Below are 15692 nucleotides of genomic sequence, written 5' to 3'. Positions count from 1 at the left end.
TAGTTCAAATAAAATAAGGCAAGTTGAGCTTTGCTTAAAAAGTCTCATTCAACGAAATGACAGTAATTTAACCAAATTATAATTAATTGACGACTAATAATCCACCATAAATGTATGAAGAATGAAAACTGGGAAGTGGGGAGTAGAGAAATCAATGCCCATTCAAAGCAGTAATTACATTTTCCAGGAAGGATGGAGGAGGGAAGACACTGGGAAAGGGAAGGAAGCCAGAAGGTAAAATATCCACACACTTTTTTCTTTAATAACCTAAGCAAAAACAAAATCCTTAGAGAAATGCTTTAGGGGGAGAAGGGATTTTTTTTATTTGATTGTCCCATTATTTATTACTCTCCCTATCAACCCATACCTATCCTACACATAACCAACTGACCAGAAACTGATATAATAAACAAATTTGCCAGAAAAAGAAGACAATGAAAAGCAACTGTGTTAAGAAAGAGGTTGGAGGGTATTAATGAGTAGGTTAAAAGTGACAAAATATGTTCAGCTCTGATAAAAAGAAGCCATGGAATATCTGATTGCATGGGAAAATTCATTTTAATCAGTTAAAACTAATTTCAAAAGGAAAACCAAAAAGGAAACGTCAATGAAAGTTAATAGCAATTAGAGAAATGAAGCTACTAAAAAGAAAGCAAGGTCAAAACTAGTTAAAGCTTTATTTTAAAATCCATAATAATCCAGAAAGAGTCACATTTCTATAAGATTCTGTAGAAAGTGCTAGCATGTGAGATTGCAGAAGATTTTTACTTAGCTTTTAAAAAGGGCATTTTAGATAGAAGATAGAGTTCAAAGTGCATATTCAGTCCTAGTAATTTTATTATTTGAGCACCTTGAAAGAAAAGCCAGAATCTGATTGGTAACTTAAGCTTTCATCCACAAACAAAAAAAATCTAAAAATTAATTAAACATGGATTTAAACTATTAAAAACAATTCTTCCACCTGTTTTGTATTAACCAAGAAATCTGTGAGTAACACTATTTTGTACTTCTCTTTCAGTGATTTGGTTAAACCAGGTAGCATCTAGTGCCCACATCCTACAAACTTTTATGCAAGTAAAATAACAGGTAATCCCAATCACAGAATCATAGAATCAGTGAGTCAGAAGGGACCTAGACAGATCATCTAGTCCGACCTCTGCCATGGGCAGGAAGGAGCACTGGGGGTGGGAGGGGTCATAAGGCCCCAGCCAGGTGGCCATCCAGTCTCCTCTTGAAGATTTCCAGGGAAGGTGAGAGCACCACCTCTTTGGGAAGCCTCTTCCAGGCTCTGGCCACCCTTACAGTGAAGTAGTACTTCCTAACATCTAACCTAAACCTATCCTCCCTCAGCTTGGGGCCATTGTTCCTGGGGACTCCAAGGGGGGCCCTGGTGAACAGACTTTCCCCGAGTCCCTGTTGCCGGCCCCTGATAAGGTTGTAGGCAGCCACAAGATCCCCCCTCAGTCTCCTCTTGTGGAGACTGAAGAGATTCAGGTCCCTCAGCTTCTCCTCATAGGGCTGGCCACGGAGGCCCCCAACCATACGAGTGGCCGTCCTCTGGACCCTCTCCAGGTTCTCCACGTCCTTCTTGAAGTGCGGCGCCCAGAACTGGACGCAGTGCTCCAGCTGCGGCCTGACCAGCGCCGCACAGAGGGGGAGCAAGACCTTTCTGGACCTGTTAGTGATGCCCCTGTTGATATATGACAGTGCGGTTGGCTCTGCCTATTGCTTCGTCACATTGCGACTCATATTCATCCTGGAGTCAATCATGATTCCAAGATCCCTCTCTGCCTCTGTGCTGCTGAGAGGGTCAGCCCCTAACCTATAACCATAATGCTGGTTCCCTCTCCCCAGGTGCAGCACCCTGCACTTGTCCTTGTTGAACCGCATCCTGTTCAGATCCGCCCACTTCAACCTATGCAGGTCTGCCTGGATGCGGTCCCTGCCTGCCGGTGTATTCACTTTATCCCACAGCTTGGTGTCATCAGCGAACATGAACAGGGTGCTCTCCACACCCTCGTCCAGGTCGCTAATGAAGATATTGAACAGCACCGGCCCAAGGACCGAGCCCTGGGGGACTCCACTGCCCACACCCTTCCAGCTTGACATCAACCCACCCACCACCACGCTCTGGGTGCGCCCCTGGGAGCCAGTTTGCCACCCATGTGACTGTGCATTCGTCAATGTTCATATGAACAGTCAATACCACTGATAATAAGTATGATCATACAAAAATTATTCACATGAAAAAGTCTGCAGGACAAGCTTTTAGAAACATAAGCAAGAAAGAGCCTTCACAGCAAGCAATAACATAAGCTAGAAAGAAGCTTCAGGAAGAGGTTCTGGTGCCCAAGAGACATAGCTACAATTACACATCTCAGTAACAGTTTTTTCCTTTTAGAAACTAATATGCTCCTAGAATTTCCAGTGGTTGTATAGAGTATAATTGTATGCTATTACTCTAGGAGTATGTGATTAGCATGCCACTGTCTTTTGCATAATGCTGCCTATAATACACGCGATAAGAATAGCATTTTTTTAAAACTGCTTTTGCAAAGCATCCATACTGATGTGGCTTCAAACATCTGACTAAAATTCAAAACACTATATGAAGAGGTTTTGCTATGCCTGAGAAGACTTTGGATACTATACACCCTCTACTACTTATATGGTATGCAGTAAAGAGCCTGAAAATGTCAAGTTTACTGGGTCATTCATTTTTCTCTCAGACAAAATTCAATGAAGACAAGATGATTGAAGTATGTCGCAGTTTCACCTACAGCTACAAGATTAGGCCCCTGTCAGCAGAAACTACTCAATGCAAAGAAGAAACAATGAAATTAAATAAAACAGTGAATATAAGCTTTGCTAAAGACTTGTCTACAGGGGAAGTTAAGTAGAATAGTTAAACAGCTAGTTATTTTAGTATAAAGCTTCCAGTAGACACTGAAATAACTGTGGAAGAAGGTATGAGATCTTACCAAATAAATTACAGGTTTCCCTCGCTTCATGCAGGTTTTTTATGTGAGAATTCACTCTTATGCGATGACCCTTTTTATACCAAAAATTAATTATATGTGAGGTAAATTCACTCTTATGCGATCAGTGTGATGGAAGCCCACAGTCAGCTGCTTTGTGTGTTGCACTGTGAGAGTGGCGAGCACCAAAATATAGTCTCCTGTGTGGGTTTGTTCTCCTCACTCATTGTCCGAGACGCATGTTTCTGTAGTTGCCATCCCCTTTATGATAGTGCCCTGTGCTTGTGCTGTTGACAAGTACCAAAATTGTACACCAATAACATACAGCAGGGGTGTTAAACTCACCTTTGCTCTAGGCCAGATCTTGACCTTGAGGCTCCTCGTGGGCCAGATCCAGACTGGGGCATGCAGTGGCAGCAGTCCTGGCCTGGGGTATGTGACAGCAGTAGAGCCAGAAGCCAAAGAACTGGGCCCACAACAGCTGTGACACACAAATCAGCCTCGAGGGCTCTGGCCCCAACTTCCAGTAGCCTGGCAGGCTGGATAAAGCAGGTCTGCAGGCCATATATTTGACAACCCTGCTGTACAACTTCGCTGAAGTCCTCTTACAAATAAGAAATAGGCACTTTCTATAAGCCTTTACTAGAACTTCTAAATGAATATAACTTTTTCAGATATTTCTCACATGCAAAGTAGACTACTTTCTTTCCTACATATTCACATTGCACGGTGGTATCAGATTTTCATTCATATACCTGGATTTCAAAAGGAGTTTTAGCATTGACTTCAGCGGGAACAGAAAAGACTCGCAATGAATAAACAGTTCTGCAACACTGTTTTAAAAAGCTGTCTGTTACCATGTTTAAGGGAATCCAAGACAAGTTTTTTCGCCCACCGTCAGCCTGAGGAAAAAAGCGTCTCATCTTATATTTGCATATAAAGTGAAGGAGATGGGTGGGGATGGGGATGGGAAAGCAGGGGGCTGCTGGAGCTCTGGTCCTGAGCCCAATTCAGGTGCCTGTATAAAAGCATGAAGGTTGCTCCAAGGCGCTATAATTATAGCACATCAGATCAGACTCAATTAATCCAGTCTGCTGCAGCATGGCAATTACCACACACCAGCAGAATCCTGCATTTCATATATCAGTGTTCCCACACTTAAAAATGGTGGTGAGGACACTTGAACTAAAGCATGTCAAATGAGTTTTAGTTCAAATGCCCCGCCACCATTTTAAGGGTGCAGAAACAGGAGATGCTGCTGCACTTTAATTAAAGCAGCTCTTAAAGCCACTAGAATTAAAGTGCCACTCCCACCCCAACCCCAGAGCACATGCAAAAGTACTCTACAGGGTCAGAGGCAGACCCACAGCAGCCTGCCCTCCCCCTCCACTTTCCCTCTGCAGCTTCTGCCCATACTCTCACCCTCTTCCCCCACTTACTGTCAGGCACAGCTCAGCACATGGAAATGTAACTCCATCCCCTACCCAGCCAATCAGCGGCATGGATGCTACTTTGTGGCCTGGTAAGAGTCATGCTTCCACGTGCTGTACTCCATGAGCCTAGAGAGCATACAGCCTAAGCAGCATCTGACAGTAAACGGGGGTAGGGGAGCAGAGACTGTGGGGAGAGGGTGAGGAGGAAGAGGCAAAGACTTTAGGGAGCTGGGGGTGGGAGGGTGCAGACATCAGGGGACAGAAAGGCTGCAAGGGGAAGAAGTGGGGGGGCAGAGAGCAAGGAGGCCACCTACCCCGCCACCCACTGACCATTTGATCCCCCAAGCCCGTTTCCATGCTGTATCATTGAGGAGGAAGTGAATAAGATGAGGGTGGGCAAAATATGACCCACGGGCCACATCCAGCCCACCAGGCCATTCTATCTGGCCTACAGGGACACTACAAAATTTAGAAAATTAATATCAATCTGCCCCTGATTCCTGTCAAAGATGACAGAAAACAGGGGCAGTAGGACCCAGGGGAAGCCCCAGCAGGCTCTGGCAACAGCAGGGCCTGCCCAGTCCCTCCTTCCTCCCCCACCAGATGGATGCCCCTGCCTAGCAGGGGCTTCTGGACTGGGACCGTGGGGGTGTTCGTGGCTGCACCACCACAGGAAGTTCAGGTAAGAAGGGGAGCAGGGGGAGGCGGGGAGTACTGCAGGGATCACCCCAGTACCTGGGGCCGGGCCAGCTCCTGCTAAGCCCCACAGTCCGGCCATGCAGCCGGGAGCTGGCAAGTAGGTGGAAAAGTGGTGATGGGGGGCGAGGGGGAGTAGAAGCAAACTGGAGCATGGGGCCTGTGCCAGTGTCCCAGTGCCAGCACCAGCAGGGCTCAGAGCAGGGCAGTAGGAGCACAGGGCAGGGGTTTCTGGAGCTGGGGTGGGCTGCACCAGCAGGGAGAGGGGGGAGCTAACCTGGCTCCATAGAGCCCCTGCTGCCCTGGACCCCACGTTCCTGCCACTGTGCTCGGGACCCTGCTGGTGATGGCAGTAGAGCAGACGCTGGGCAGCACAGAAGTGGTGGTGAAGCAGCCACTTCACAGCCTAGTGTGGCACAGGCTCCAAGCGGGCAGCCACAGCAAACACTAGCCAGTGATGGCGAGCGAGGGGGCATGCTTTCCTCCACACCAAGCAGCAGCTTCTGCTGAGCTGCTGCTGCCGTGCCTCAGCCCCGATGGACGAGCCCAGAGCTGGCACAGGGCCCAGGCTAGCAGCAGCAGCAAGGAAGGAGCTGGTGCTCAGCGTGAAGGAAAAGAGGCCACTCCCGTTCCCCGTGGCCAGCACCCCATGCTGCAGCCGCTCAGAGCCTGTGCGGGGCTGCCTGTGCCTGCTCTCTGTTCCCACTGCTGCCCCACCGGGTGGCAGTGATGTGGCAAAGAGGCAGGACAGCCCCATGAGGGCTGCAAGTGGCTGCAGCATGGGACGCCAGCCACCAGGAGGGGTGGGGGACAAGGGGTGCTTTTCCTCCCACACTGAGCACAGGGTCAGGGCTGCATGCTGCTCTGTACCTGTACCGCAGAGCTGAGGCAGGGGCACTGGGAGTGAGCAGGCACACAAGAGCCAGCAGCAGCCAGGCAGGAGCGCAGGGCCTACACCAGCAGGGCCCAGAGCACAGCAGCAGGAGCATGGGGTCCCGACCAGCAGGTGCTCTATGGAGCTGGGCCAGTTCCCCCCTCTCTCTGCTGCCGCAGCCTAGCCCACGTCCATTCCACCCCACCTCTTTCCCCACTTTCCTGCCAGCCACTCTGAACTACATGGCTCCCATACCCATGTCACATGATCTGAGCCTTACAAGAGACCCATACCCACTCACACACATCCAAACAAACCCCAATATGCAATCACTTCTGCATAAATACCACAAATGCCCACAAATCAGCACAAAATATTTTTTAATTAAATTAAAATATATTATTATTGGTGTTTGATTTTTAGTATGTAATTTATTGGGGGTTTTTTCCCCTAAGATGACAAACCCTTTTCCCCAAAGGAGTACTACCAGGGGCAAGTGGGAGGGGAATGCCAGTGGCAAAGGTCAGAGGTTAGGAGTGGGACTTCTGGTCCCAAGATGTCAACCAGGGGGTGGGGGCACCTATCAAAGGGCAGGGCTACCCACGCAGCCCTTGACAGCTCACCAAAACTCAGTTAAGTGGCCCTCTGCCCAAAATAATTGCCCATCCCTGATTTAAAACAACCCTCCAATAATTAGATTCTATACCTGGAAAATTATAACAAAATAGCCAATCTCCCATCAAGAATGACAGGTGGGGGATGGACGGCCAGGGACAGAGGCCTGCATCCAGCCCCACCCCACCCCCATCACCTTCGAGGGACAGGCTTGCTCCCCACCACCCCGCTTCAGGGTCAGGGCAGGGCCGGGCCTCACCCCCTCACCCCCATCTGCTGGCCCCACCCCCCCATCTGCTGTGTCACAGCCACCTGAAGGGCCAGGGGTGTGTGGCCAGTGGTGCTGGCCTTGCCCCCGCCCCCACAGTCCACCCCGTTTCTGCGGCCTGCAGGGAGCAGGAGGACAGGGCCAGCACTGCTGATCTGCTCCATCTTGCTCCCCTCACTACTTTGGGGCTTGGGCCGCTCCCCCCACCCCCACCCTGGGGTCTGGCGGGGACAGAGCTCGCAGTGGTGGCCCCAACCCCACTGCCCCCCATCCCCCCCTCTGTCCCTGCCATCATGGTGGTGCTCTGCCACCTGCTGCCTATAACACTATTCAAACTCTGATTGGCTGCTGAGACAACCAATCAGAGTGCGTATAAACTGTTACAGACAGACAGATTAAGGCTTTTATATAGAATTATAATTTTTCCATATATAGAATCTAATTTTTGGATTTGAGTACATATGGTAAGATGACGGGGAACCCCTCATCTTGGATTTGAATACAAGGGGGTAGGCAGCTGCTGCAGCTCTGACTCTAGCCGACTTGGGTTTGGGGTTGGAGTCAGTACGGCAGTCACTACTTTTCCCAACTGCCTCCACCCCCCCATCCCTGCTCACCACATCTGCCTCCACCCCCACCACTATCACTTACCCTCTGGCCCCAGTTGTGGTCACAGTCCCCGCCCAAGGCACGGAGCATGTGCTGGCTCTGGCTCCTGCCCAGACATGCTGCAGTGGTAGTAGTGGCAGAGCTCTGGCCTGGGTCTGGGGACAGGGCTAGAACTACCACAACTGCTGCTACATAGCTAGGCTAGGGCTGAAGCCAGCATGGGCTCCATGCCAGAGCCACAGCTGGAAGATAAGCAACTGCCCAGGTGCAGGACTGCAGGGGAAGACAGGTGAATGGGGGGAGGTGACAGGAAGGGACAGACGCAGCACGGGGGGGGGCACATGCCACAGGTTGCAGGCACCATGGGTAGGGTAGATTAGCATGGATCAGGCTACTTTATTGTCCTGATACTTGCCCCCCAATGCTGTTTGCCCTGCTGCACTAGGGGAGAGACAAATTAAGATGTCCCTCCAATTTATTAGACACCATACATAAAAAATTCCATACATAGAAAATATATAAACTTATTATAATCTAATTTTTAATTCGAAGTTGTCTTGGATTTGAGTAAATACAGTATCTGCTAAAATGTAATTACACTGATAAGGAAAAAAGCTTTTATTTTTACAAACATACAAAAACACACACACTTTTAATAACAAACATCAAGAATCAGCTTCATACTTGTTATTACAGAAAAACAGTGGTTGTGATACTTTTTTATTAGATGCCCCAAACTGTAAGTATACTTATAAATTAAATTCCAAGTATATACAAACTTTGAAAAGTCAAGTATTAAAAAAGGAACACTACCCACTAGTCAGTTCCCAAAGGCTAGGGAAAGCAGTTACAAGTAAACCAGCTTAAGTGATCAGAAATGGGTTTAAACCTGTAACAGAACATAAGCTGAGTGTACATAAACCAGTTTCAAAATGGACAAAACTCATTTGAGATAAACTTGGTTGAATGTAGTATCAGCCTTAACAGATTGAGATCAAACTGGTTTATGGAACTTGTGTCCCATACCCTTCCTTTCCTGGTTTAAGTTAAATAAGAGTCCTCCCCCATCCCAGCATGCTCTGCAGCCCTGGGCTGGGCTGTCCGTTCCAGCAAAGCAGGGTTGGCCCTGCCCCTCTCCTCCCTAGCTGGTACACAATCACTACTCCAGCTGGCTGAGGAAGGCATAGGGCAAGAAATCCTGTTTTGGAGTGCTGCCTGGTCTGCCTGGCAAGGGGGCAGCAGCCCTTGCCAGGTATCCCCAACCCCTTATACCCCTTGGTGCTCCAGTGGCTGGACCAGGCAGTGGAGCCAGACCCCAGTAGCCTGAGTGGAAGGGGAGGATTTAATCTCCCCCATTACAGGGGGAGGGGGACAGCATGGGCACCAATAGGCTCCACTCATACACCCGGGGTCACGGCAGCTACATGCCAGTACCCTAAGGGGAAGGTGGAATTTAATCCTCCTATTGCAGGCAGTGGCACGGGCTCCAACACAGCATTTGCTCGAAGATCACCTCGGGCAGAGCCCGCAATCCAGCACCTGGCCCAAGTCCCTCCAAGGAGAGGGGGATGTGACCTTGCTGCGGGAGTAGGGGGCAGGAGGAAGGGGGAGCCCGGCTAAACACTGCCTCAAGCTGCAGCAGTACCAGCCACATCCAGCTGTGCATGGGGGCCAGAGTTTGCAGGCAGGCTCCAGCTGCAGCACAGCATCCCACCCTCCTCCCTCTCCCTGAAGCGGAGGGAACTACTGTGGCGAGTAGAGGTAAAGCACCTGCCACCCATCGCCTGCTTGCAGCAGCACTGAGCACTCAAAGCAGGCTGCTGTGGGTCAGGGGTATGTGCAGCAGCAGGGAGAAGCAATGGACTGCTGCTGCCCAGTCTGATCCAGCCCAGCCCTGTGGCCCAGGGGTGCAGCCCAATACAGCCCCGCTGGCCCCGCGGCCCAGGGACATAGGCAGCGACTGGCCCACAGCAGCCCTTGACCAGGCAGCAGGTGACAGGTGCCTCACCTCCACCCACCGCAATAGTTCAGTCTGCCACCACTGCCAGGAGAGGGAAGGTCGGGCTGCTGTGGTCTAGTCACTGACAGGACTGCACTCCTGGGCCACAGCCCCTGCCAAACCTGACTGCTGCAGTCCACTGCCTTCCCCTTCTGCTGTCCACACCCCTGGCCTGCCTGCCACCATAGTTCTCTCCACAGCTACTGCAGCTGGGAGAGGGAGGGGGGCAGGGAGCCACACTGCAGCTTCAGTCCACCTGCAAACCCTGGTCCCCACGCATGGCTGGAGGCAGCGGGCTCTGACCTGTCCCCTAGGGCCGCCCCAGCTCATGCCACAGCAGGAGGCAGCAGTGAGTTGGGTTCTGTAACTAGTCCCCTCCTCCCCTTCAGCCAGGTCACATCCCCCTTCCCCAACCTTTCCCTACAGTCTGCTCCTTAATTAAACCCCACCTGCTCCTCAGGCTACTGGCATCTGGACACTGTGGCCCCAGATGCATAAGAAGAGCCTATCAGTGGAACCTATCAGTGCTCATGCCACCTGCCCCCTCCGGGGGGGATTAAACCCCCGCTTCCCTCAGCTTAGTTTCTCTCCAGCTTAGGGTTTGCTCTAGCACTGCTTCTGACCTGAGCCACTACAGGCACGTGCCTGCACTGCCAGAGGCAAATATCCATTCACCTGCAAATTGGTTCAATCTACGCAAGTTAGACTAACCTGCAAATATTGAATCAATTCAGGCTCCAGCTTTTTGAATGCCTGTCCCTAGCTAAAAAAGGCCATTTTAACTAAAACAAGTTGAATTTTCATGTTTGTTTTTAAATGAAAAGTGGGGAAGGGTTGTTTGTCTTGTGAACTTTTGTAACCCAAGCATGGTGCTCCAGCGATTGGACCAGGCAGTGGGGCCAGACCCCAGTAGCCTGAGTAGAAGGGGAGAATCTAATCCCCCCCATTACAGGGGGAGGGGGACAGCATGGGCACCAATAGGCTCCGCTCATACACCCAGGGTCACGGCAGCTACGTGCCAGTACCCTGTGCCAGTGCAACATAGTTAAGAAGCGAGAATGACAAGAGTCTATTTGCTTTGTCCGAGCTGAATGACAATAGTAAAAAAAAAGGTATCATAATACTTGGGTTTAACGAAAAAGAAAGGCTACTGTCAACCTGAGCATGCCCTTAAAGGAAAAAAAATAAAGAGAAGGGGTGTTAAGGTATTTTTATTCTCTGGGTATATTATTCCACCTAGGTTTCTTGGCTTTAGAAAATTCTGTAGCAAGAAACCTATCATAAACAACCTCAAGCCTTGCACTGGTTCTGTACTGTTAAATAAATAATCATGGCCATGTCTTCTTTACAGTGTGATGCAGCTGGTTTACACACTTGGTCAGGTATTTGTTCAGGGTGCTGAAAAAATGAAGAAACATGTCTGACTAATGTTACATATGCCCATAATAAGGAAAACATCCCAAAAATTCTCTGCATGGCTTTTTTTAGCTTCCAAAAATATAAGAAGCAATATGAATTAGGAAAAACAGGACTAGATGGGTGACTGAAGCTAAACCCCAGCTACTGCGGAAAACCACACAGTAAAATCTACTTTATAAATTTCAGTTTCCAGACGCTCATACAAAATCCCACTTTTGATTTTGCAGAAACATATATGATCTTAATTTTCAATGAAGAAAAATATTTCATTTATGGTCATCTAAAATATTAAGAACCTTGTCAAGAAACAACTTTGAAAATCTTTACTTATGGATCCCATGATCTTGTCCATGCTCAGAACACACTCTGTTGGAAAACCTGTAGCTGAAAAATCCAAGAAAGACGCTGCCAGAATGTACCCTGGGTTTCACTTTTCTGGAAATCCCCTGCTATTTAGGCCTCTGAACTCGAAGTTCCTGCCTGTCTTGGCTATTCTGAACTGGACACTGTTCAAAGAGAAGCTCAGCCATGATTAGCAAAAGAGGTTTACAGTAAAAAGTCATCCCTGCCAAAGCACCAAAGGCACAATGGCCCAAAAGCAATTGAATATGCCACACACAAAAGCCACACATTGTGATTTGAAAGGAAGTACCCAATTTAATGCAAAAGAACATTGTGCGCACAATATGAACATTTAAGGATGGAGAGACAATGATCACTGTCAAAAACATGTGCTAGAGCTCCTGGGCTGAAGCCAACTATATCCTCCAACTGTTTATATATTCTGCTTATGTAATGCAACAAGTGAAAAGATGACAGACCTTCCAGAAACACATCAATATATAACATAACTCACAGGACAGGCTATTCACATTAATGGGTTGCAGGGTGGTGTTATAAGACAATAAACATCTGCTTTAACATTTTAAATACATCTCCCAGCCTATTATAGAGACTAATCGTAACAGGACAGTTTGTGCTACCAAGATATGGACTGCTGCTGCAATCCTCATTGGACATGAAGCAAAAACAGGTTATTTTCTGAGAAGGTCCCCTTCCCAAGAGTGGCTACACTGCAATCCACCCATGTTTGGACCATTCAGAATCACAGAAAAAAAGGGCTGAAAGGGACCTCAGGAGATCATCTAGTCCAATCCCCTGCGCTCAAAGCATGATCATCCCCAATTATACCATCCCAGCCACGGGTTTGTCTACCCATGTCTTAAAAACCTCCAAGGATGGAGATTCCAGAACTTCTCTGGGTAACCTGTTCCAGTGTTTTATGACCCTGTTAAACTTTCCTTGCTGCAACTTGAGAACATTATGCCTTGTTCTGTCACCTGCCACCACTGAGAACAGTCCAGCTCCGTCCTCTTTGGAACCTCCCTTCAGCTACTTGAAAGATGCTATTAAATCCCCCCTCATTCTTGGGCATTTGTATACAGGCATACCTCAGAGATATTGCGGGTTCGGTTCCAGACCACCGCAATAAAGCGAATATCGCAATAAAGTGAGTCACACAAATTTTTTGGTTTCCCAGTGCATATAAAAGTTATGTTTACACTATACTGTAGTCTTTTAAGTGTGCAATAGCATTATGTCTAAAAAAACAATGTACATACCTTAATTAAAAAATACTTTATTGCTAAAAAATGCGAAGTGAGCAAACGCTGTTGGAAAAATGGCGCCGATAGACTTGCTCGACGCAGGGTTGCCACAAACCTTCAATTTGTAAAAAACGCAATATCTGTGAAGCGCAATAAAGCAAAGCGCAATAAAACGAGGTATGCCTGTACATGTTTGCACCACAGCACCAGGCACTTTTAAAAGCGCCCAGAGCTGTGGCATATGCATTTGTATAAATGGTGAAATGGGCATCAGTGCTGAAAAAATGGCAGTGGGGTGCTTTTGAACTAAAACACAAAGGTGCTTTAGTTCAAAAGTGTACCACCACCATTTTCTCAGTGCTGACACGCATTTTGCCATTTATACAAATGCATACGACACAGTGCCAGAGATCCAGCATGTCAAAGCAGACAAATGTATGTCTACAAATGCCCAGTAAAGTCCAGTTCTCTCAGCCTCTCCTCATAAGCCATGTTCCCCAGTCTCCTAACCATGACTGTTGCCCTCCACTAGATTGTTTCCCATTTGTCTACAGCCTTTCTGTAGTAGGGGGTCTAAAACTGGACACAGTATACCAAATGCGTCTTTACCAGCGCCACATAAAGAATAATCACTTCCTTTGATCTGCTGATAATGCTGCCTACTAATGCTGCCCAGTGTGCTGTTAGCCTTTGCATTTGTCTGCAGGAGATTGTTTTTTATTAAAATCCTTCCCAATCAAATGCCATTTTTCAAGATATGCATTTAATTTATCACCATAAAAGCAAGGCCAACAGCTTAACAACAGATCTAAAAACATTCCTGTAAATTTCAAATTAAAAAAAATGCAGCAAGAATGGAAAATTTAAAAGGATGGGAAGTTTAATTTTAAATGATGGACATAAACCTTTATTTGACTCCAGGAAATGTCACGCTAACTCTCTTCCAGTTAAATTATGTCACCTTGCCCTCAGCGTGATGGGACACTAGCCCGGATGGCCAGTTTGGCTCAACCTGACAGGGTGGTTCATGTTTCTATATACGTTTCCTTTACATTTTGTGTACCCCAGAGATACAAAATGCTCTTGAAGCCCTGACACCAATCTCTGTGGAAGTATTTGAGCACCAGCAAGCCTCACAGGCAAAAGGGAAAGAAGCCTGCCCTGGATATAAAAGCAGGGACCTCCATCACCACCAAGACAACCAGGGACCCTGCCTGCCCCAGGTGTGCATGCAACACTGGACGAGCCTGTGCACCTCTATGGCAGGCACGTGGGGGCCCCTGCGCAGGCAATGCAGGTAGCATGGCAGCACGCGAGCATCCCCTACCGAGATGCTCCCCCTCTCCAGCCTTGGTACCCACAGACACCAGCATAAGACATGGTTTGATCCCCTACAAGACATGAGACATTTCCTAGATCAGTGATTCTCAACCTTTTTTGTACTGGAACCCATTTGTAACACTGATGGTCAGTCCCAAACCAGTGCCCCTCACTCCTGGCCTGCTGCTCCCCAACCCCCAGGCCCCAGTGTGTGGGGCAGGGGGGGTGTGCATGTGTGGGGGGGAGCCCCAAGCAGCCCTTACAAGCTGGAGCTCTGCCAGGGATTCCCCCATTTTTCTCTTTAAAGGAGAATCCATTTGTAAAGTTTGTCCCACCCTTTCATACATTCTTGCCACACACTTGCAGGTTGCATCTGAGGGACTGAGAAAGGCTGGACAAGAAAGGACCTCCCTTCCAGCCCTGCTTCTCCAGGATCTCCTTGACACCTGCAGAGACTGAAAGAGGTGTCGTCCCCGCCCCACCCCCGCAGGGGAGGCAATAGGGAGAGTCCATAGGGGCTGAGGGGGGTGCCCCCCCCGCGTTGGGTGGGCGGGGCAGCTGGGGGCGGGGCCAAGGTGGCCGTCGGGGGGCGGGGTGGAGCAGGGCGGCGGGCTCCGAACCGCAGTTGAGGGGCGCGGGGCTGCGCGTTGAGGGGCGTGGCCAACCGCGCCCAACCGCCACCCGCCCCGCCCGGGCTCACCTGCGCGCACCGTGTCCGAGAGGTCGTGGCTGAGCGCGGCGGCGCTGCGCGGGAACTCCTTCAGCTTCCTGGAGCTCAGGTTGAGGCCGCCGGAGTGCGCCGCCTCTTCCAGCGCCCGCTCCAGCCCGCGGTTCAGCGGCAGGTTGAAGCCCAGGGACGCGCCACCGCCCCCGCTCGCGCTCCCACCGCCGCCGTGGTGCTGCTGCGGGTGCGGGTGCAGAGCTCCGGCCGCGGGGAAGGGCTGCGGCTCACCGCCCAGCGTCGCCATCTTCCCTGCCTGCTCCGCTACCGCTGGGGGGCCGCCAGGGACCTGGTCCCGGCTCCGCAGCCGCCGCCACCGGGAGGAAAGGAGGGGGGCGGGGGCGGCCTCAATGCGCGTGCGCGGCCGCCGGGTTCTGCTGCGGCTCCCGGCGCCCCCTGCTGGCAGCGCCCCGCCCCGCCCCCCCGGACGGGCGGAGCCGGGCGCACTCAGGGCTCTGAGTCGCGGGCTCCGGGCTCGCGGAGGTGGGGTGGGTTCTGCTGGGTTAAAAGCACTTGAAGGAAGGCCGCCAAACTGCGCCCCTACCCTGGAAAGGGCTGGCAGCCACAGGCAGAGCGGGGGGAAGGGAGGAGAGTGAGGCAGGTGCTACCGGGGCAGTAAGGGGGAGAGGGGGACTCACGGGTGGCTGGCACGGGTGGAGAGGGACTGTGCAAAGCGATGCACATGTGTTTGTACGCACGTACGCCCAACTGTGAGGACCCCCAGGTGGGCCTTCCAACTGCTGCCCCAAGCTGGACTGTGGGGAAAGCAGGCCCCTGGTGGGGGGGATTGCCAGGGCAAGAGAGATTTAAGAGGCCAACTTTGACATCCCTGGGCAAAACTCTGCTAGAGCCAGCTCGTGGGAGGACAAGCCCCACAGCTTCCCTGGGGCTGCAAGGATGGGGTTGATGCTGACCTTGTAGGACGGGCCATCACATGCCACTGAGCACCCTTGTATTTTGCTCAGTGGCTTCCATTGGACTAAGGCCGGGGTTCAAATTCCTGTGGCCTCAATGGGTGGAGGAGGAGAGCGGGGCTGGAGTCCAGGCCCAAGGACAGGCTTCACATGTCAGATCTGACCCATGGGGCTGGTCCTGTGTAGGCACCACTTATAATACATACACTGGACAAACTGCGTATGGTGCTTGTAGCATA

At 50.2% G+C, this 15692-nt stretch overlaps 1 protein-coding gene across 4 annotated transcripts in view; it reads right to left on the bottom strand.

The window, feature by feature from the left end:
* Positions 1-14907, bottom strand: part of LRCH1 (leucine rich repeats and calponin homology domain containing 1) — a 214752-nt gene extending 199845 nt beyond the window's left edge. Inside the window, exon 1 of one of the 4 annotated variants that reach the window (XM_090025761.1) lies at positions 14519-14907. In XM_090025761.1, the coding sequence (XP_089881887.1) occupies positions 14519-14786 (268 nt within the window). In that variant the 5' untranslated portion in view covers positions 14787-14907. The remainder of the gene's footprint in view (positions 1-14518) is intronic. The other 3 variants (XM_090025744.1, XM_090025734.1, XM_090025752.1) reach the window with 3 other exon arrangements.
* Positions 14908-15692: the final 785 nt, after the last annotated feature.

Source organism: Crocodylus siamensis, chromosome 1 (assembly GCF_052110815.1).
Source record: "Crocodylus siamensis isolate JL-2025a chromosome 1, ASM5211081v1, whole genome shotgun sequence".
Taxonomy (NCBI): domain Eukaryota; kingdom Metazoa; phylum Chordata; order Crocodylia; family Crocodylidae; genus Crocodylus; species Crocodylus siamensis.
Note: the sequence above shows the minus strand (reverse complement) of the source record. Positions and strands in the feature narration are given on the sequence as shown.